General features: G+C 39.5%; 1 protein-coding gene across 7 annotated transcripts in view; it reads right to left on the bottom strand.

Annotated features, from left to right (window-relative positions):
- Dcun1d4 (defective in cullin neddylation 1 domain containing 4) overlaps window positions 1-23,788 on the bottom strand; it is a 79,296-nt gene that overhangs the window by 54,187 nt on the left and 1,321 nt on the right. The window contains exons 1-6 of one of the 7 annotated variants that reach the window (XM_019209967.1): window positions 20,469-20,519; window positions 19,738-19,847; window positions 3,794-3,830; window positions 2,429-2,465; window positions 1,454-1,524; window positions 1,247-1,286 (exon numbers count right to left, since the gene is read on the bottom strand). In XM_019209967.1, the coding sequence (XP_019065512.1) occupies window positions 1,247-1,286; window positions 1,454-1,524; window positions 2,429-2,465; window positions 3,794-3,830; window positions 19,738-19,778 (226 nt within the window). In that variant the 5' untranslated portion in view covers window positions 19,779-19,847; window positions 20,469-20,519. Of the gene's footprint in view, window positions 1-1,246; window positions 1,287-1,453; window positions 1,525-2,428; window positions 2,466-3,086; window positions 3,106-3,793; window positions 4,144-6,564; window positions 6,865-19,737; window positions 19,848-20,468; window positions 20,520-23,371; window positions 23,502-23,788 lie in introns of those variants that run through there. The other 6 variants (XM_033758831.1, XM_033758830.1, XM_010640231.3 and 3 more) reach the window with 6 other exon arrangements.

Here is a 23,788-nt window from a genome sequence, read left to right as displayed (position 1 = left end):
ATAGTGTGCTGGGAGAAAGGGGTGGGACAGTGAAACATGGAGGAAGACCACCACTGTTCACTTTATTAGTTCTGTGCTATTTAAAGTTCTCCAACAAGCACCACTGTGGCCCAAATGTCTGTGCCACTCCAAAATTCTCATGATGAAATCTAGTCCCTAATGTTTTGGTGCAAAGAGGTGGGGCTGCTGGGAGTCTTCAGGTCATGAAGGTGGAGCCTTCCTGACCACAGTTAGTTAGTACTCTTCTAAATGAAGCCTACAGAGCTGCCTCCTCCCACTATGTGAGGACACTGCAAAAAGACGCTATCAATGAGGAACATGCCCTCACCAGACTCCAAATCTGCTAGTACTCTGATCTTGGACTCCCCAGCCCCAAGAACTGTGAGGCAGAAGCTTCTGTTGTTTAAAAAATACCTAGTCTAAGGTTTTGGTTTTTTTAGAGTAGCCTGAACAGACTAGGACAAGCATGGATTCATGTATTACTACAGTAACTTTCAAATTTTAAAACATAATAGAACAGTTTTTGCTAGCACCTTAATAACTTAGAAACCACATGAACTTCATAATCACTAACAGTTTAGAGAAACTGTGATCAAAATGTGGTCCCCAGACCCTCCACACATCATCACTCAGGAGCCCGTTAGAAATGCAAACTCAGGGCACTCACTCCAAATCTAGAAAATCTGAAACTCCAGAGGTAGATCCCAGCAATCTATATTTGAAACAACCCCTGGCAAAAGATTATAAGGCCAGCTAAACTAAAAACCACAGGGCTAGGGATAATTTATAATAATCAAGTTTCAACATACCCACTCATCCTCAGGATCTTTTTAAAACACACATACACACATGTGCATGTGTATAAATGATAACCTACCTATCAAATCATTTTTCAGCCCAATTTAACATTTATAAAATATCTTTCAAACTGCATTACTACAGCACCTTTTTAGTATAAACTAAAATACTTTAGTAAAGAGAAAAGGTGGGTGGGAGGTGACTTAAAACTTTTAGAGAATTCCTAGTCCCTTCAAAGTAATTAAAGTGCTTTGCCATATCCAGAGTCCCAGAATACACTTCCTACTTCTGGGAAAGAGCCATAACATGGCTGCCTTCACTACACTCTGACAGACGTCCTCAACCAAGTAACTTCCACTTAATGAAAGGTGTGCAGAGCATGTGTGGCTAATATGTCTCCTATTATTACATTTACTTAAAATTAAGTAGTGTTAGCATTTACAGATACCTGTTTGGTGATCGTCTTGGCCAACGTCTTCTGTTAGATTCTGTAAGAAATATCTTTATTATTACCAAGAATCACACACTAGACAACCAAGTTAAAATTAAGTATTTTCAAAAGCAATTGATATCTACAATTTAATTTTTTTATCAAATATACTTGCACAAAATGACTAAACAGTTGGTAGTTTTATCTTTAAAAAGATTGACTTACTAGCTTATTAAGGGTGTGGTAGATCTTATGAATATTTGCCAGTGTTGAGAGATGAGAGTTCAGCTGAAAGTCTTTAAAATAAAAGAGAAAATTCAGTGTCATTTATTTCCAAACCAAAAAGTCTTGTTTTAAAAAGCTCAAAAGTAAAGATAAACAAATGCTTTGATAGCTCAATTAATTTGAAACATAAATTTCCAACTAAATGTTAAAGTCATGAAATTTTCATGTGAATTCTAAGGTAAAATGGAACTATCTCAGTAGCTATAAAATTCTGATAGCAGTGAACTTGAACTTAATAGAAAGATATAAATAATGTTAATAAATACAACAAACCACACAAACAGAAGACATATCTCAACTGAAATGTGTTCACTTTCCCTTCCCTGGAATTTCTGGTACAATAAGCAAGCTCCTCGCAAGAAAATGCTAGAAAAGCATCCAACATTCAGTATTTCTTACAATATATGTATTTTGTGGTCAATTATATAGCACAGAGAGCAAAGCCAGCATCTCAGCCCCTCCCTCCCATTAAGAGACAGGCTTCAGTTACTTGCAGGTGCTGCAATACTGAAGTGTGCCACAGGAACAGAAATAACACTTCCAAGGGAAGAGGCAAGAACAAAGAGTGCATCCAGGATTCATCTCTGCTAATTTCAGAATTACAAATGAAGTCACACACAAATAACAAATGAAAGTATCCAATCCTAGAAATCTGAACATGAAACTCTAAATTGTTGGATTTGAGTTTCTCATGTCAAGTGTTTTTATAAAGTAAGTATGCTTAAATCAGATTATACAAATAGGAGTTGAAAGTTTATGAATTATTTCATAAATTTTAAGGTAGGGGTCAAAGCCAGGGCCTTATGTATACTAGCAAGCACTTTATCACTGGCCTACATATATCCCAGCCTTTAAAGTATTTTCACACAATATCAGAATTTATACTAGTATCACAAAGGTTAGTATGAAAGTTACCTTGGAAATATATTGTAACTCTCCAAGTTACACCATTCTGATAGAAAGAGAGAAAAAGTCACCTTTCACTGGAATATTTTATTTGGGGCATGTATAATATGCAAAAACAAAACAAAACAAAAAACAAAGAGAAGACTTTCCCAAGTAAGTTGTCTCTGCTGGGATGGACTCACTGGGCCGCTACTGTGAATCTGGAAAGCAAAGTGGCTTTCCAGCTCCTAACGAGAAAGGTTTACTTTCGCTTTTAAAACTTGCTAGGAATCCAGCAGTAGACAGGCCTCTAGGGCAGAGGGGCCTGTAGGGCAAAGGGGCCTAAGGCAGCAGAACCATTCCCAAGTGGGCAGCAGGAGCAGCAGCCACATTCATACAAGTACATGCACAAAGTACTGATGTGGCCAGGCCAGGTACAGCCATCTAGAATAATCCAAAGACAGTGTTTTTGACTGGGTGAAGCCAAACCAAGGCCTTAGGTTCTAAGCAGACCTCAGATATAGGCACATATTCACTGCTGGTATCTGAATAGTCTAGCCACACTTGAGATAAATGACAAGGAGGCACAGAATCTACAGCTTCCATCTTAATCAGTACAACTACACAAAAAAGGCTCAGAAAAGTATTTGGAATGAGTGTGTGCATGTATAAGTAAGTACGTACTTACTAACATTTACATTTAATAAACACTGATGGGGTCTTTAAAGCCAGATGCAGCAACCTTCTCCTGTCCTGCAAGAGGCTGTGAAGAGCTGAATTATCCAACTCCTGCATTCCGCTGATATGCTACTAAACCATCTCCCTCTTTTTGTATGTACTCTTTCAATTTAAAAATGTTTGAAATGTAAATTAACTCTTGGGCCCCTAAAAAACTCAAGACCAAAAACTGAGACAACCTGAGGTTGTAGACTCTCTTCTAAGGTCCCAACAGGAAGAGAGGAAGCAAGAGCCATCAGAGGCCAGTCCCTCTGACCCCCTCCTACTATGCTTTTGTCATTTAACCATTCTGCTGTTAATTCAACTGCCAAAATTCACAGAATCTAAACAAGCTTAAGTTGTTAATATGAACATGGGAGAAGTGGAAAAGGTAAGAAACATATACTGCTCTCAATCTGAAACTCCAGGACTTCCAAGAGTCACCCTTACCCATACTTCCAACCTCTCTCACCATGCTGTTGTCCAATTGCACATTCTATCCTGCCCTCCACCCTCTCTGCTCCCAAGTTTGAGTACACACACATGCACGAATACAGATACATTCCCTCTGTCCTTGCCAAAAATACCATTTTGCTTTTTCAACCTGAACTTGGGACCCAATAGCTGTGTTCAATCTCTGGTCTACCAGTTACTTAAGCTAAATCTTAATTTTTTTACCTGTAAAATAACAGGAAATGTGTCCTTCATACTGTTACTGTAATAACAAAAATATATAATCAGATGTCTATCACAATGCCTCGAACATAATAAAGTTCTCAATAAAAGCTATCAATTACTAGTGTTCTTGCTTAGAAACGCCTCCACACTACACGGCCATCTAAAATAGTTTCTACTTTGCGTGGGTCCACATCAGGCCCTGAATCAAAGACCCAAAAGTCAGAGCTCTCTCTCTGACTTGAGGCATATGTCTGAGACATCTCTATAGCCTATCACAGCACTGCTATATTTATACACCACCAACTGATGTTTATAATGATGCTTTATATGATTCCAACACCCTGGAAAAACAGGCATGTTTTCATATATAGAGGAAGGGTTTTTTTATTATCTTCTTTGTGACTTGGTTGGGCTGTCCTATTATTTTGTTTCTGTGGCCCAGAGATTGAATCCAGGGCCTTTGCACTAAGCTATATCCCCATTATTCCCACTTTTTTTTTGCTGTTGAGACATCGTCTTGTCAAGTTGCTAAATTGCTCAGGATGGCTCAAACTTGTGGTCATCCTCCATCAGATTCCCATTTACAGGGCATGTACCATCATGTCCAGAAGTTTCAATTCAACGTTAACAACAATAAAAAGGTAACCCCAGCACTCTGGAAAGAAGAGCACAAGTTCAAGCCCAGCCTGGACAACTTAGCAACTCATCAGGACCCTGCCTCAAAATAACAAAGAGCTGGGAGGTAGCTCAATGAGAAGGCCCTAGGTTGAATCCCAGTACCACACACACATACATACACACACATACACACACACACACACACACACACACACACACACACACACACACACAAAGTAAAAGTAAAAATGTTTACTTCACAATTCACTTGGTACCTGTCAGCAATTAACTATTTTCATATCCAAACCTTACTACCACCACCCCTCCATCATCACATCACCTAAGGACAAAAGAAAAATAAATGAAACCAATAACCTGAATAAACTTTCTTCAGTTTCACCAACATAAATTAAAGTCACTGGGTATGGTGGCATAGACCTGTAATCCCAGAACTTGGGAGGCTGAGGCAAGAAGACTGCTGTAAATTCAAGGCCAGCCTGAGCACAGTGAGTCAAATACATGGTCAAGACCCTGTCTCAAAGCATTACTCCAAAAAAAGTTAAGGAGAAGACATGACTTTAAGGGTGGGGGGGAAGAGCATTAAAAGATAAATTCACAAAGGTTAACACACACTGAATTTATAGTTTATCCATTCAGTGCTCAGGACCCTGAAATCTACAACTGATTTCATTCTTAAGACACAGAGGTTAAGGATCAAACGTTTTCCAGAAATATTAACTCATTAAGAAAAATTTCCTGCTCCTATACTAATTCCAAATGCTAAGTACTAGGTTAGGTCAACTGCATCCCATGATACCACAGCTTCCCCTGGGAGAGCAGTGACTGAGTCTGACCACCCTGTGTGATGGACACACGCCTGTATTCCACATTAAAAGCTGCAACTAGCTTTGCAAACAGACATAGCCTGCTTGATAAATAGCTTGCCTAAATTATCTCCTGGGTACTCATAAAACAAATGCTGAAAGGGTGTAAAACTGCCTTGTTTCGCTCTAATCACTACTCACTGTGACCTGTACTGTACAAAGGGAAACAACATCACCAGGACGTCACAGCCCAATCCCCTAACAGCCCCAGCTCTACAACCCACAACATACAAGACTTAAAACTTCCAGGAATTAAATAATTACCAAAGGACTCAAATTTAAAAGTTAACAGTCTTAATGGCTTATTCCCACGAGGGTCAGAAACTAAACACATAAAAGCAAAGCTCTTCTTTCAAGGAGTCATTTGTAAAATGTTAACTGGAAGAAGCTCTTAGTTTTAACAGCAACAAAAAGCAATAATATTTATAGGAATAAACTTCAATGTACGAGACAAATGAAGAAACAAGAAAAGTTCAAGACATAAATGCAAAAACTTTATATTCCTGAAATGAGAAGACTATTGTAAAGCAATAGCTTCTTCCTTCACTAAACTGCAAATTAAACACAATTAAAGTCCTACTCTTATAGCTCTGTAGTTCAACCCCTCAAAAAATAGCAAGCTCAGGCAACCTTGGTAGGCTAAAGTTCATGTGGAAGAACATGTTTGACATGCCAAGGAATTATTGAAAGAAAAGTGAGGGAGAACTTATTCTACCAGATATCAATATATAATATAAAGTAGAAGTTGATAAATTCTCTGTGAAAGGGCGATTTGTAAATAGTCTAGGCTTTCTGGACCTTTTTAACCTGTTACAACTGCTCAGCTACTGTAGCTCAAAAGTATCCATAAAAAATACATAAATCACACGAGCATGGCTGCTTTCTAGTAAAACTAAAAACTAGGTGGTACGCCAAATTCAACTTGTGGGCCACAGTTTACCAATGTCTGGCATAAAGGTAGTTATTTAACAGTACAGTGTGCATGCAAAAAGATAATTCAGTAAAAGGAAGTTGAGAAGCACATGTCTGTATGTATAAATAACATAATGTGATGAAATAGCATTTCAAATCACTATAAATGAGATAATTATTCAGAAACAAGAGGATTAACTAGCTAGCTAGCATGTGAACAAATAAATCAATTCCAACCTCATCCAAAGTTACAGGTGGAAGGAAGGGGAAGACATTCAAAGCAAAAGGAAACTCTTTTTCACGGGCTCAGGGCCCTGCACATTCTGCTTCTACCCATCCCACCAACAAATCTCCTACCTGTCTTCCCCTTACTCATTCTGCTCGGTCATAGCCAGCTTACTGCTGCGCATCAACACTTCACTTCAAGCACACCCTCACCCGAGGGTCTCAGCACATGCTTCTCCGTCTTGAGTTCTTCTCCCCCAGAAGCACGTGGCTAGCTCTCACACTTCATCAGGCTGCCACCTAAATACCACCTCCTTACGGCACTTTGTCACATGGTCAGTCATTCTCTTCTGTACTCTTCACCATCTTACCATGAAGCATGCTTTTCTTTATGACATTAGTATAACCTCAAATTATACCATGTATGTGTAAATTACTTATAAACTCCACAAAGCCCAGGAACTCAAGTCTTGTTTACTTTGTCCCTAGTATAGAACAGTATCTCACACATATTAAGTGTTCAATAAATAAAATACAGGCACAAAACTTAAATTTGTATGTTCAGAGAATTTCAAATGATCTTCAAATGTGACAAATGTCATGATAAAAGTCAAAACAGCCGGGCGTGGTGGCACATGCCTGTAATCCCAGCACTCAGGAGGCTGAGGCAGAAGGATCGCTGTGAGTTCGAGACCAGCCTGGGCTACATAGTGAGTTCCAGGTCAGACTCAACTACATAGTGAGACCCTGTCTCAAAAAAAAAAAAAGTCAAGACAAAGGCAAAGACTAGAAGAAGAAACAGCATCCTGCTCTGAGTTTAGATTTAATGTCCTATGACCATGTATTTCCAAGTAGATCACCAAAAGTTTTACAAGTATAACAGATAAATATGGCACAGTCTTACTCTGCTTAATGGAAACAGCTACAACAATTTGACGTAGAAACTCGTGATTATGGTACAAGGACTGTAAAGAAGTTTCACCTTGGGAGTGCCTATTTCACCTAACTGCATAGTAGAATGCTGATGAAAGCTGAGGAGCACTTCTGTGACAGTTGGGTGCTAGAGGAGTGCTCTAATCAAGAGTTTATTAGAAGATCATTCTAGTACTGTGGTGGCAAACATATGGCACATGTTTTTTCTTTTCAGATAAAAAGATGTTAATGTATGAGCTTTTCCTAAACTAAAACCTCAGTATTTAGGTTCAATGTAGTGTTGGTACTTCGCAATAAGTGGGTTTTGGGGTTGCAGTTTGGGTACTTGTCTCTAAAAGTTTCACCATCCCTGCTCTAATGTGTAGCACAGTTGAGGACCTGGATTCAGACTGGCCATTTATGGAGACGACTGGAAGTGACTGAGGTGGGAAATAAATAATTAGGGCCTCAAGTTAGACAATAGTAGAAAAAGGAGGAGAGACAACCTTTTAGTGCAATGGATTTTTAGAAAATAGCCATTTGACTCAGGCAAATTCAATTCTTAGCAAAGGGAAGAGGAGTTTAGTTGTCGCGTGAACTGCCCTCTGTTCTACTTAGTAAGCATGAGACATGAGTAACCCAGTCACTCAGTTTCCACATGGCGATCACATTTTATGTATCACAATGCTGTATGAGCCCAGTATATAAAGAGATGTATCTTTCATAATACTTGGTCCCTAAATGCGTACCAGCTGCTTCAACTAGTACACAAACAATGAACCAGCAGTCTGTTCCAATGCTGGAGAGAAAGGAGCTGGCAGTGCTGAATTTACCTGAGGCAGTCTCCAGTGGGGTACTTTGCAATTATTTCCAATGGTATTTTTAATACAGGTCATTTTTACCTTGAATATGAGCTTTGGAACTAATTTCTACATAAATTTCTATATAAAACAAGACTGCAAAGAAAATACCTATTAAATTGCATTGGGAAATGAGAGAAAGCTCATGTTTCATGTCCTTGTGTCTGATTCTCTTCATGTTACTAACTCAAGCAAGATAACCAAGCTGGGCATAATTCACATCTTCAAATTGCTAAGCCAAAGCTATTCTTCTATTCTACCTTTTTTTTTTTTCTGTACCAGGGATCGAACTCAGGTCTTTGCACTTGCGAGGCAGGTGGCAGCACCACTGAGCTAAATCCCTGGCCTCTTCTACCTTATTTCTAACAAGAGCAAAAAGATCTACCTGCACACTCCATAAAGTCTGAAGCATTTCCTACTCAAAGTTCTTAATAATCAAGTATATAAACGTAAAACTAATACTAAAGAAAATATTAAAACCAGCTAAATCCAAAGCAATCTACCAATTTCAACATTTTCTAAGAGGGAGAAAAAAGTCTACAGCAGTAAAAGAAAAAGAAATAAAAGACATCTAAATAGGAAAAGAGGCCAAAATATGCTTCTATACAGACATATGATTCTATATATAAAAAAAGTCCAAAGACTCCACCAAAATATGGTCACAATTCATAAACTCAGTAAGGTTGCAGGACACAAAAACACATAAAAGCAAATAGCTTTTGTATACACCAATAATGAAATTGCTGAGAAAGAAATCAAATCTCAGCTACCAAAAAAAAAAAAGCAAAACAAAACAAAAAAACCGCTAGGAATAAATTTAACCAAGTAAATAATCTTTACAATGAGAATTACAAAAATCCAGATAGAAGAAATGAAGAGGACACACACACAAATAAATAAACAGAAAGACATCCCATGTTGATGGATTGTAAAAATATTGTTAAAATGATCATACTACCCAAAGTGATCTAAAGATTCAATGCAATTCCTATCAAAATATTAATGGCATTTTTCATGGAAACGGGAAAAAAAATTCAAAATTTGGATAGAATCACAAATGACCTAAATAACACAAGCAATCCTAAACAAAAAGAACAAAGCCAGAGTGGTGGTGCATATCTGTAATGCCAGATAATCAGGAGGCTGAGGCAGGAGGATTGCAGGTTAAAGGCTAGCCCAAGCAACTTAGCAAGATCTTGGCTCTGTATTTTAGAAAGGGCATGGGTTATATCTCAGTGATAGGTAGAGTGTTCACCTAAGCATGTATGAGGCCCTGGGTTCAATCCCCAGTACCACACACAAAGCAACAGGAACCAAATGTTATGATACTGGTATTTGACACACAGACCAATGGAACAGAATAAAGAGACCAAAAGCAAATTTACACATCTACAGGCAACAGATATTCAACAAAGACAGCAAGAACATACTTTGAAGAAAGTCCCTTCAATAAATGCTAGGAAAACTGGATATCCATAAGCAGAAAAGTCTCTCTCTCACCATATAGAAAAATCTATTCAAAAATGAATATAGACCCAGAACTAAAAAACTACTTAAAGATAAAACAGGGAAAATGTTTCAGGACACTGGTCTGAGCAAAGATATTCTGGATATGACTCCCAAGTGTACAGGGAAAAAATACAAAAACTGACAATGGGATTACATCAAACTGAAAAAGCTTCTTATACAGCAAAGGAAACAAGAATAGAGAGAAAGCCTATGAAATGGAGAAAAATGTATGCAAACACCATCTGACTAGGGATTAATTTCTAGACTATATAAGGTACATTAATCAATAGAAAAAAGGAATCCAATTTAAACACAAGCAAACAACCTGAATGGTCATTCTCAAAAGGTTATACAAATGATCAATAAGTATATGAAAAAATGCACAATATCACCAGTTATGCAAATCAAATCCATAATAAGATAACTCACTTGAGTTAGAATGGCTATTATCAAAAAGACAAAAATAATAATTATAAAAAATTGCTGTCAAGGATTTGGAAAAGAGGATGCTTAAAACCCTGCTGGTAGGAATGGTAGTTAGTACAGTCATTATGGAAAATAATATGGCAGCTTCTCAAAAGAGTAGAAAGGAGCTACCATATGAATCAGCATTCTCACTACTGCTTATCTACTCAAACTGAATTCAATATGTCAAAGGATATCTGCATTAGCATGTTTATTCCAACAGTATTCACAATAGTCAAGATAGGCAACCAACTTAGGTATCTATCATATGAACAGATAAAAATGTCACACACAAACATTCACACCCATACATGGGGAGGGGGGATTAGCCATTAAAAAGAATGAAATTGTCATTTGTAACAACATAGATGGAATTAGAGGATAGATTATGTGAAATAAGTCAGGCACAGAAAGATAACCATTCTCACATGCAGAAGCTAAACAGCTGATCTCAAAGCAGTACAGATTAGGACAGCGGTTACCAGAGCTGAGAAGAATATGGCAAGGGGAGAAGAGATGAAGAAAGGGTGGATAAAGGGCACAGGAGTAGCTGGATAGGAGGAACAAATTCTAATGTTCTCTAATTGTACATTAGGGTAAATTCAGCTGACACAAATGCTATTTCAAAACATCAGAGTGGATTTCTAATGCTCCCAATGCAAAGAAATACTACATGCCCATTACCCTCATCTGATCATTACACATTACATACATGTATTGTAATGTCACACTGTACCCCAAAAATATGTACTATTACTGCATCAATTAAAAACAAAAACGTATTCTTAAAACATATTTGAAATAATATATATTCTGCTCCCTGATCAAAAATGCTGTCTGGGCCAGGGATTTAGCTCAGTGATTCCGCTGCCTGCCTCGTAAGCGCAAGGGCCCGAGTTCAATTGCTGGTACAAAAAAAAATTCTGTCCATTTGTTTCTATGCAAAATTAGTAAAACTAGTGAAGTTATTATAGGAAAAAAGAAAGGAAGATGCAGAAAAGATACATGATGGCAGTGTTTCTATTTCAAATACCTGTCATTCTTCTGCTCACTAAAAATTGAAAAAAGCATTTTATCATTGGCTAAACTCCAGCCTGGCGATCAGTGAGCAAAGTTCCCATGTACAGGTGTTTTAAATACAGCACTATGTACTTAATAGATGCTTTCAATGACAATAAAAATGATGAAATAAACCTGTTAAAGGCTCTCGGTAGGGGGCAGAATAATGACCATGTTATTGCCAAAAAAGGAAAACAAAATTAGAGAAAATTAAAGGTTACCAAAATCAGCATTCATTCTAAGTATTCTCCAGGACATAACAAGAAGACAGTCTAGCAGTGCAGGGCTATGTCTCACTAATGAAATGTTTAAGGAGTGTTTAAGGGTGCTCTAAGCCATGGGTAACGTGGCCCAACATCCTGAAAAGTCCATTTACTAAGGGATATGGAAAAAGGAACAAACAAACTTGTTGTTAAAGCTATTAGTGCACTACAGCTGAGAGCCACTGTTTAGGTTTGTCGTCCTCCTTTCACTCCAGAAACAGAAGCAGTCTTTCCCAGAGCTTCAGACAGAGGATACCAACAATGTGAAGCAGAGATTCCCTCCCAGCCTGTAAAGGACATGTAACCACCTCTGACTGCCATTACTGAGATTTTGTATTTCTTCTTGCAACAAAAAGGAAAAAAACTCAAACCTTCAACTTACAAGGCTCCACGTGATCTGCCCTATATCATCTTATTTCACTATCTTTACTCACTCCATTATTCCGGCAGCTCTTCCTTGAATACTTGACTGAATTCCTACCTCAGGGCCTTTGAATTTACTTATGTTCTTTTCCCAATTTCACCTGATATTCACAAGGCCTGACAGTTTTCTTCAAAGAATTTATTCAAATGTCACCTCATCATAGAAGTCTCCCCGACTTACCTATCTAAAGCAGTATTTTTTCATAGCACTTAATTATATTTAACAGCTTTATTATAACTCAAATACCATACAATTCACCCACTTAGAGTGTACAATCCATTAGTTTTTAGTACATTCACAGAATTTTAAGACCATTACCTCAATCTAATTATAAAAAACATTTTTTATCACCGCATTAGCAGTCACTCCCCATTTCCCTTCACCCTTCAGCACTGGATGGCCACTAAATCTACATTTTATCTCTCTAAATCTCCCTATTCTGGATACATCAATGGAGTCATACTATATGAGGTCTTTCATGATCCTAAAATTGTATATATTCATATATACATTTACACCTTTGTCACTCCCCTAGAGTCCAAGACTGAGGAAAACAAGAACTACTATTGTTTTAAATGACCACCCTATGCCTGTACTTATAAAGAAAAAGCACAAGTCTAGCATCTGGCAGGTACAAATGAGGGAAATAATACTTTCTAAAATAGCCACTAGATTTAGCAATATGGAAGTTACTCCTATGACCTCAGTGGAGAAAACAATGACAGAACTGATACTAAATAAAGTGGGCTTCGGAGATAGCAGGAGAGAGAAAACAGTCATGCACAGACGACACATTCAAGGGGCCTAGCTTTGAAGGGGAGACTAGATATGCATACGAATTTGAAGATGTGTGGAGCTCAGCTTTTATGATGGTAGTACTGGAGCATGTCCTTCCCTAACTCCTCTTCCTTGGCAGAATTTACATTATCATATAGAACTTATAAATACATGGTACAATTTCAAGTGATAATAATGCTATAAAGAAAGTCACCAGTAGATTTGTGGAATATCCCGGAAGGTTACTATGGCCAGAATGTTAAGAGACAGGTCAGATCACAAGTCAGTACAGACCTGTATCTAACTAAGCTCAAAGATATATGTAGCACATGAGATTTTAAAAGAAAAGCAAAAAATACAATTTTGAGTTTAAAAAATACAATAAAGCAAGTTCCAGCTCAATATTACTTGGAATATAAAATTTACCATAAAGTTAATCTACCATAAGTTAATCTACCTTCTGTTGAAACTATTAAAAGGTAGTATTTTAAATAACCTATAATACCAATTTACAACTCTGCATACTAATTGACAATCATCTGGTATATGAGCTAGCAAAGATCTTAAGTTTCAGTTGTAAAAATAAACATTCACATTTGAGGCTAAATTATTAATACCAGATATTTGAATGCCTTTTCCATACTGCAAGACTAGGAAAAATCAAACGTTACTTTTATAGATAAGTTTCATACTATGTGGCCTTCATTGAGAGTAAGGGTTTTGTTTTTTTTTCCCCATAAAATCGGTAACAGTGCTTGTTTCATAAGAATATTCCAAGGATTAAATGAAGTGCTGCTGCCACGTGCTGAGAACAGTGCCTGTCGGCACTACCCAGATGTCAGCTGGGTACATCAGAAGATGAGCAGGAATGGGCTGTGCCACTACCCAGGGAAAGGCCCACAGGGCTAGAGCATCTTTTGTACCCTCTCCCTCAGGCCGAAAACCAAACCCAAGTCACTCACCTACTTACAAGGAGTCTGCTGGCCACATGAGAATCACCTATGGAGCTTACAGAAACCCAATGCCGGGCCCCAAGCCAGATCACTTAAGTAAAAATGAGAGCATCAGTCTACTCTCAAGCAGTCCCAAGTAATTCTAATGTGCAACACTCACTCTCAACTCACATCTGACCTATCAACAGCCAATCCACTTCTGGAAAAACCTCCGCAGGAGCCAGGAGGACTCCAACTCATTCCAGGGCATCCCATAAGTATGTAGGATAAAAGTCAAGATCCCAGAAAAACAAGATCCAAGGAAAGCCTGCCAAAAACAAAAAGAAACATAACAGTAGGGTAGGAAGATATTAACTTCATCTGTCTCATCAGTAAGTATTTACTACTTACAAGGCACAAAAGCCAAAAAGAGGGACAATGGAGAAGAGAAAGCTTATAAGGGAAGCAGGTCCTTGCAGGTGACTCAGCATTTTCATTGAGCGCAAGATCCAGAGTTAAAACCAGGTAAGCATGCTGCTGCTGGCTACTTCCTGCTAATTCACCCGCCCCCCAAACAGAGGCTGGGAGAAGAAACCAGCCAACCAAGAAAGGCTGCAAGAACACAGCAGTCAGCATACATGCCTACTGGTGGCCTCTCCCAGGAATCAATCACTCCAGACACAGTCTGGCTACAGCCCCAATGTGACAAGGTGCAAAGAGCTCTACATTCCTTCTCACTCCATCTACCGCTGAGAACACAGGTTCACTGGGTTTGAGTAAAACCATCCTTTAATCTTGTTAATATTAATTAAAAGGGCCTAGACTTGGAGGAGAGAACATGAGCTCTGGCATCAGAAATCTCTGGGCTGGAGTCTGCTGCCCTAGCTAGCCGAGTGGCCCAACCAATGTCACTGTGCCCATTCACACACTGAGATAATAACATCTTCTCCACAAGGTGACTGAAAGGATGAAATGAAATGATGGTAGCCAGGTGTGATCACACAGTTCTTTAATACTGAGAGGCTGAAGCAGGAGGATCACAAGTTCAAGCCCAGCCTGAGCAACTTAGCAAGACACTGTCTCAAAATTTGAAAAGGGCTGGGGATTTAGCTCAGTTCAAAGGCCCTGGATGAAATCCCAGTATTGAAAAAAAAAAAAAAAAAAAGAGAAAGAAAGAAAAGAAAATGAGATGATGCACGTCAAACTCTTAACACAGTGCTGACCCATACCACACACCAATCCCGGGTAATTATTTTAACCTCCATTATTATAATGTAGAAGAGACTAAGTCAGACAACCTAGAACAGCAAAAAGGAAAAAGGCAGAAGGAATAACAAGGTAATGCATCTTTTTTTCCCTTTGTTTTGTTTTGTGGGTGATGCATCTTTAAAACTATTAATTCAGTAACCACTGAACTTGACTGTACAACTATCCTCAGCTTCCTGCTTATTTAAGGAAAAAAACAATCGGTTGTCTAATTTAGGGAATGCCATCTTTAGAAGAAGATATTAAAGGGGAAAAAATGTTACTTTAAACAAGAATAATGGAGTAATTTCAAAAGTATTAAGTGGTTTTACATTTTTTAGCTTTTCTATAATGCTGGATATCACCTATATGTATAAAAATAATTCAAGACTAGTTCAACACACATCTATTTAAAACAGTATCTGCTAGGGCGGAGGATTTAGCTCAGTGGTGCCGCTGCCTGACTGCCTGGCAAGCAGAAGGCCCCAAGTTCAATCCCCAGTACCAAAAAAAAAAAAAAAAACAGATCTGCCAGGTGTAGTGGCACACACCTATAGTCCCAGCTATTCAGGAGGCTGAGGCAGGAGAGACTGAGTTCAAGGCCAGCCTGGGTAGAGTTTGCTAAAAGCAAGACAATCATCATAGAAACAGTAAATAAAATCTAAGAAGATTAAAAATCACTATGTGATTTGCAAGTAAGAAAAATACTTTTCTTTGTACAAGTATTTAGTTGCTCAGTTACAGCCAGTTTTTAGAGGCTCACTGTCACTGCAAACAAATAAGCAGAAGTGAAAATGGATAGAGTGCAAAAGAAGGCATTCAGAAATGCGAAATCCTGATCTTGTTGGGAATCATTCCAAGAGGAAAAGAAACAAAAGGCAAAACAGAGACAGCTGTATCAAGCAGCTCTGCTTTTGTCAATCACAGACAAGCACCAAAAATTGGAATTCCAATATGTTTGCAGGGTTACTTTAAAAATTAAATAAAACTGCGTATAATGGTGCACACCTGTAATCAAGCATTCTGGGAGGCTGAGGCAGGAGGATCCAGGTTCAACCCAGCCTGGGCAACTGATTTAATGAGACCCTGTCTAAAATAAAAAAGATTTGGATGAAGCTCAGTGTGAAGTCACCCCCAATTAAATAAAAAGCACAAATAAAATGTTGAGAATTACTTCACTGGCAGCAGAGGGGCATCCAGACCCTGGAGTAAAAATGTCAGAAATTCAATTCACCACTTTCTAACTGTGTGACCTTGATCAACTCGGCTAGCCTCTCTGTATCTCAGCTTTCTCATATTTGAAATGAGGATAACAGACTCTAACTTACTTGCAGAGGGAGGGGATTACAGGAGTTTAGGCCGCCAACGCAGTTATACCTGCCAGTCCCTCTCATGACACCCTGTACCTCCTTCTCCCTGTGCCCAGCTGACACCCTCCTTCCTCCTCCTGCTTCCTTTCCATTCCCATGCCTTTCTTCATTCCATTCCAACCCTCCACCCCAGCCGCCTCACCTTCCCCTGTGCCCTAGCCTGCCACACCCTATCCTGCTGCCAGCTCTCTGCATTCACCCCATGCTGCTCCCTTGGCCTGCAGCCCACCCTCCCGTGCCCACTCACACTCATATCCTTTCCTCACACAATAAAACTCCAAAAGTTGCCACATGACCAACTGCCAGCCCTTCCATGAAGTCTAGTCTTAGTGACTTCCCCTAAGTTCCTAAAGGACACCGGACTTCCATCCAACCTAGCGCCATCTTTTATGTATACAGCAGCTCTCCATTACTTAAAGAAGTGCCCCACCACAGATCCCCAGGAAGGTAGACTCCTTAGACACAGGTCCATCTTGCTACAGCAGGACCTAGCAACAATAGAACCCCTCACACTCTTGTTAAATGGCTGAATGAAGTAATGCCTCATTAGATTCTTTTCTTTCTATAACTCTTTTCTTTCAACTGTGCCTTGTAAGGCCTACTGAAGAGACTCCCATTACCTGGTAAGCATTAGCAGCAGAAACACTTTCTGTCCAGATCATTTATTTCTCAGGACCACTTGTGATCTCACCACCTTCTTCTTCCCCTCCATTCATCCCCAAGTAGTGCCCACACAATCTCTCTGCTATGCCTTAGACTCTGGTCTGTTCCCAACAGCCTCTGCAACGACGCTTCCTCCATCTAGAGTAGCCCACCACAACCTCCATCAGGCCATACACCACAGCGGTAAGGCCTTCCCTGACCACATTATTTAAAATTACAGCACCCCAACTTTTGGCACAAACACACACAGGTGCCTGTGCTCACTCCTTCTCTGCTGTAGTTTTCTTCACAGAACTTACCACTGTACATGACACTACCTGACACTGTACATGATTTACTTATTATCTGCTCCCTACTAAGAACACAAAAACTTCTTGAGAGATGAAGAACGTGGCCTGGTATGTAGCAGGTTCTTAATATTAACTATTGGGAGCTGAAAAACTCCAAACCCCACAATAAGTAGTAGGTAGTTTTTATCCATGAAGACTCTGAGCACACATAGTATTTACAACTCAACTATGGACATGCCAGAGCAAGGATGTGAATCCAGACATTTTGATTCTAGGGCCCACATCCAATAGCTATGCTTTCCTGACTCCCAATCTGACCCACATAGCAATTAGAAGACAACATCATATCCTTGGAGCAAATGCTAGCATCGCACATCTTTAGGCCACTGAAAAGCAAGAAAAGCCTTCTTATGGAAAACCTTCCACTAGCACAAATCATCCAACTCCCAAGACTTCTGTGGGGTAAAGTACTAATTATCAGAGTTATAGTTCATAAAGCACTGATAGTTTTTCCTCAGATCTAATAGTTCAGTATGGAAAAGAACACAGACTGATCGTGCCTTTTATACCACAATATCCCCACAAACAGCGAGATGACAAATCAACATGGAGAAGGCCTAAGATGATATATATTAAAAGCCAAAATCGGATGATGGGGTGGGGGATAGGGGGAGTATGAACTACAAAGTACTACAAGGAAACTTTCTGGAATAATGACAGTATTCTAATATCTTAATTGTGCTTACACCAGTACACAGAATCACACTTAAAATGAGCACAATTTTATAATATGTAAATTATACCTCAATACAGTTGACTAGAAAGCTGTTGCTACAATCGTGTATGATTTTTTTGTTTGTTTTTTTGTGACAGGGTCTCACTATGTAGTTCAGACTACTCTGGAACTCACTGTGTAGCCCAGGCTGGTCTTGAACTGGCAGCAATCCTTCTGCCCCAGCCTCCTGACTGCTGGGATTACAGGCGTGAGCCACCATGCTTGGCCAGATATGATTTTTGACTGAAAGTATTCCACAAAAAAAACAAAAAACATTAAGTATTTCCACAGACAGATAATTTTTGATATTCCCAAGAAAGATCCAAAAATATGCACAAAAGGTTATGCATTAGCTCCTGAGCATTACTGTGTATTTCCCAAACTGGATATTTAGAGACAAAAGAGGTAATCAGGAAGAGGCAGCAAGGAGTAAGGAGCTCCATTTAATGAGTTCCAATTGGCTGACCAATGTGTGGTACAGAGCCCTGCCAGAACACAGGCAGAGGCTGTGCTCCCATGGCCTGTGAATGACATCAGCTATGCCCTCAAATGCTTTAGCTCACCTCTGAACAGTCTACAGGCAGCCAAGGTGAAAAGGAAAATCACTGCTCTTCTCCACAAGGGCCTCTACCATGTGTTTGAGCAGTGCCAAATCTGTTGAAGTGTCTGAATCCTTAGTTGCCAAGAATCAAAAACCAACTCTTAAGATCAAAGAGAGAAGGTGTATGCATGTACACATGCAGGTTAAGCATTTTGAAGAATTTAAAGAATCTATAATACCAACCAAAAAAATACCTGTGGGCACATGGCAGGGCACCCCACAAACAAGGCCAGGCCTGGACTTGGGCTCTAAAAACAGCATAGTCACTAGCACCTAACACCCTCCCCATGGGCCTCCATGGGCTCCTGCCTTCTTCCCATCACCTGCCTTCACCCTCTGGTTCACACTGCAGGAGAGGAAGGGAACCTGAGTAGCTCTGCCTGCTACAGTAAGAAGTCTCCAAAGCGCCAGTGCACCAGCAGACTGGCAAAACCCAGCGCAAAAACAAATGAGTTATTCCCTACTCTGCAAGTACTACTGATACAGGCCAGCAAGTAAGAAAGGTTTTCAAAATCATTAAGAAAAAAATCCTCAAGGATGTAACGCTACTTGGTATGGGCAGGGATCTTGTTCACATCATTTAGTGTTTTATTCAGTATATTAATTTGCTTCAAAAGCCATAAACCTACTATCCTAAGTTAGAACTAACTCAATAACAACCTTTCCTAATTAAAAGAAAAGCAATTCAACCTGAAGTAGGAGATAGGCTGCTAGAATGTTGGGACACTACAGAAAAAGATCCTTAGATCTGAAGCTGTCATGCAATGATTAAAATATGTAATTCTATTTTAAATGTTTCGATCATTTTCTTCTTAAAATATTTTTTAAATGCATGCTCTGCTTCAAAGAATAACTCTCAAGAGACACTTCCCCTAACCTGAATTTGAAAATAAGAAAAAGAACAAGTTGTGAAAAGCTATTAACACCAATTCAGGCTGACCCACTACAGCACTACCAGCACGGACGTCAGATTCACTAAAGATAATTTTACCTCCAACTTAAACATTTTACTTTCTAAATGAAGAGAGCCTTCCAGCAACCTTACTACTACTCTTAAGTTATATTGTTAATTTATGAAATAAATTCTTAGGACCAGGAAACACTCCTAAGAAAAAGGCAGAAATACTCTAGATTCCTGATCAGCAGACCATTCAACCCACCTTAGACTCTGCCACGAGATCAGAAATGGAGACAGGCACATTAACAGAATCCAATGTTCCTTTGCAGATCACTAGCACTTTAATCTCTCCACACTACACTTCCTTCAAGACTGAGATATATAGATAGATAGATAGATATGTTTTTTAATGCATTAGTTTGTATATGGGTGACTTTATTAAAAAAAAAAAAAAAAAACTAAGGCATGGGCCAGGGATTTAGATCAGTGGTTCCATGCCTGCCTCGCAAGTGCAAGGTCCCGAGTTTGATCCCTGTACCAAAAAAAATAATAATAATAATTAAGGTAAAGAATAAGAAAGTCAAAGTTTGTGCCACTTAAAAAAATTGTTTAAGCAATAATGAAAAAGGACTCAGAATCATGCTGGATAACAGCAGGAAGAACTACAGCTTCTAAATAATTCATGTGTGATTCAATAGTTGACCACTGAAGTTCCACTCAATACATACAGTATTTGAGCAACTAATGCATCATGCTAGACACTAAAGCAGGCACGAAGTAAGACGATCTCAGGGGAGTAATAATCTAACAGGAAAGAAGTAAACAAGCAGCCAGTATGTAACCTGAAACTGAGCAATGAAGTAAGCAAAACTTTGGAGAAGCAAGGGAAAGAAAGAGCCCTCTAAAGAGGGTACACAGTAAAGAGTTCCACAGCGGGCGCTAAGGGCAGTCAGAAAGTGGGCATCCCAAGAAGAAAAGCTGAGCCTAAACTACCGAAGCCTTCATCTTCATCTAGGTTCTTATTCTGAGGACTCCTTACTTCAGTGAACTGAAAGCCCTCAAGGTTCTTGGGTAGGTAGGGAAACACAAAGATTATGTGACAAAAGGTTTCCTAGTTACAGCACTACAACAGAAGGCTGAGTGAGACACAAGTGAGGGCAATAGGTGCAGGAAGTGGGGACGGGTGTGGGAAGAGAGGTAACTTCTTACTACCAAGAAGGAAAAGCAAGCAGAAATGACTAAGGTTCCAGTGTGGGTTATTAAAATTACTGCAGCTACATTAACCAAAGAACAAAAGTAGCTGCTTTTAGTTTCCTCTTCGTTTTGACTACTAGAAAGCCTACAGCCAAAAACATGGTCAGTTTCCAACATACAGAAAGCATTTTGGTGCCCTCTGTAAGTCTGTATGTAATTTATTTTGCTTCTCTTGATAGGATTTTATCTATATTTCTTAATAACTCACCCCTAATTCTTTTAAAGAAGAAAATAAGCCAAAAAAAAAAAAAAGATTGAGACCAAGCCAGAGAAGTCTCCCAAAGCAGTTGGTTCAACTTACAGGTTACCAATCCAGAGCATTTTTCCTCATCCCTCTTCCACCCTAGAAAAGGCCACATCCTACAGAAGCTGAAAAATACTGGACTCTCACTTTCCTAGTCTCCCTCATAACAGTGGCACGAGATCAGTTCTACTCAGTGACACTGAAACACAGAAGTCTCCAAGGCAAGCTTCTGGAAAAACCGTCCTCTCTATTGAGAGGCTTGTAAGGAAATATCCTCCTTCACTTTCTCACATAAGCAAGATGTCTCCTGCTGCAGGAGAAAATATGAAAATATGAGCATAAGCCTAAGGATCAAAAGCCACAATACTTAGAGGAAAAAAAGAATCAAAAGGCCTAGTTCCAAAATGACATCATTATCCCACTGTGCTGCGTCAGCCTTAGAACCACCTATCTCCACACTTCCTGCTCCTAGACAATAATATGGTCCATTATTTAGGCTCATTTTTAGTTCAGTATTATTACTTGCCAAAGGAAGCCTGATAAACATAAATTATCATGAGGTCAAGTTTCTGACTAATTTTTATTAGCAGGATTCCTAGCCATTAATTATTAGCTAGAATTAGCAGGATGATGATAAGATGGGAATACGGTAATGCAGATATTATAAACAGGAAGAAAACGAATAAGATCTGTAGTAGGTGGCAAAAGGTAAAAACAGAAAAGGAAATATTGATAAAAACTTTTTTAAATTGCAATCAACAAGGCCGAGGATTTAGCTCAGTGGTGCTGCCACCTGCCTGGAAAGCACAAGGTCCTGAGTTTGGTCCCAAGTACCCCCCCCCAAAAAAAATTGTGATCAACAGGCGTTTCTTGGAACCAGAAACAGAATCAGAGCATTAAGTGTACAGAAGTCCACTAAAATGAGGATAAGATACTTTTTTCTCTGGCATTCTTACACACACAATTACCTAAAAATTCTTCCCACAAGTCAAAAAGGGCTACGTAAAGTATAAGAAACACTAGTTTAAATGCATAGCTAAGCTCACAAGAAAATAAAAGTACCACTCCAAGGGCCAAAAAAGTCGAAGAGGATCCTAAAACCCAGAGCAGTATAGGGATTTAAGAAATGAGGGGTGGGGGGCGCCCGTGTGTATGTGGTAAAGGAAACTTGCCCTTTGGGATATAATACAACAAAAGAAAAAAGGGAAGACACTGTTAGCCTAGCAGTGATGGTGAACCTGGTTAGAGCTTTCAATGATAGAAAGAGCCCACTGTGGCACATGTGCCTTAGGTATGCCACCACTGGAATGTTTTCTTTAAATCTTGAAGATAATTATTAAGCTTGTATTACCTTCAATCTTATCATTTTATCTTTTCTAACAGCAAACTCCAGGATTAAGAAGAGCACTTCTTTTGGAAAATGCCCATATTATGATTCATATTTACTAAGGGTTTCTTGGACATTTCTCACCACACGCTTAAGTCAAACAAAACAGATGTAAATTATTTTCCCAAAACATCAGATTGATTAGTTTTTCAGACATTATAAAAAGAATCATCATATAGTTAGGCATTTAAATTCACATTTGTAACTATACCAAAGGTTTCCAAACCTTAGAACTTCTTGGTAAGACATTTGTAATTAGATTCGTTAAAATATCCTTCCAGTTACTGTTATCAATAAATAGTTCCACAGTACCTGACATAGCACATAAAAGCAATTATTACCGAGCTAATCTTATAGTCCTCCATATTTGAGTTATCATAGCAAAATAACTGGCAAAGGATGGGAAGTCTGGGAATCAACAAGCTGAAGTCTCTAATACTGAAGAGAGAAAAAGTTGAGCCCATGGCTAAATTGCAAACAAGTTTCATTTGCTTTCTACTCTAACTTGAAAGCTAAAGACATGATATATTCCTTTTTCTTACTTTCACATTTTCATGGTAGCTTTAAGAGTGGGACAATTTCCACCACCAAATTCCATAAAGCCAATTCCACTACTCAATTCACTCCATGAAACTCCCTTATCCTTAGGCAACAGAACATGCCAAGAAATATCAACAGTTTACATAACCTTCATAAGGGATACATTTGTCTCCATTGCATTCGCATGAACTACACAAGGCTGTACCTTTCAGGCTCGTGCTTACACACCCTGGGGGGGCCACCACCCTCCTAACCGCTGCTTTAATTTACACTGCTTCCGGAATGTTTTCCTCAACTGAGTACTAGATGGCTCAGGGCTAAGCATTTATTCTGCAAGGCCATCAAACGCAGGGGGAAATGTAATTAACTCGGAGATCAAGAGCCCAAATTTGAAACGGCTGAACTTGTTGGGTGCTCTCCCTCGCCAGATGATTACAACCCCAGGGGACCAGAGTGTCTCCGCGAGCGCACCAGGTAAACCGGGAATAAAGCTCGAGTTCAGAGCAGGGAGGATCCGTGGGGCGCGCTGCATTCTGGGACTCGTTTCCACAGTTACCCACGTGCACCCAACCCAACCGCGTCCCGGACTACGAGTCCCAGAATTCCGCCCGCCTGCCTTTCCCCTTCACACCAGGCGAACCGAGCCAGACCCTAAAGGAAACCCCGAAAGTGCCCGTCCCGCAAGCCCGGGTGAATCGCACCCGCAAGGCGCTGCACTGGGTCTCCGGCAGGACCTTTCCTTTAGGGAAGCGAGTCTCGAGGCATTAGCCTCCACACGTGATGGCTAGAAATTAGACAACTGCGTCACAGGCTACCAAACCCATGGACCGCCGAGGACCCCCCACACCTTTCCTGCGCAAAACCCCCACTGGCCTCCAGGGCCCGACC

This window comes from Fukomys damarensis, unplaced genomic scaffold (genome assembly GCF_012274545.1).
Source record: "Fukomys damarensis isolate Sample0158 unplaced genomic scaffold, DMR_v1.0_HiC HiC_scaffold_35, whole genome shotgun sequence".
Classification (NCBI taxonomy): domain Eukaryota; kingdom Metazoa; phylum Chordata; class Mammalia; order Rodentia; family Bathyergidae; genus Fukomys; species Fukomys damarensis.
This window is presented reverse-complemented; position numbering and strand designations above follow the sequence as displayed.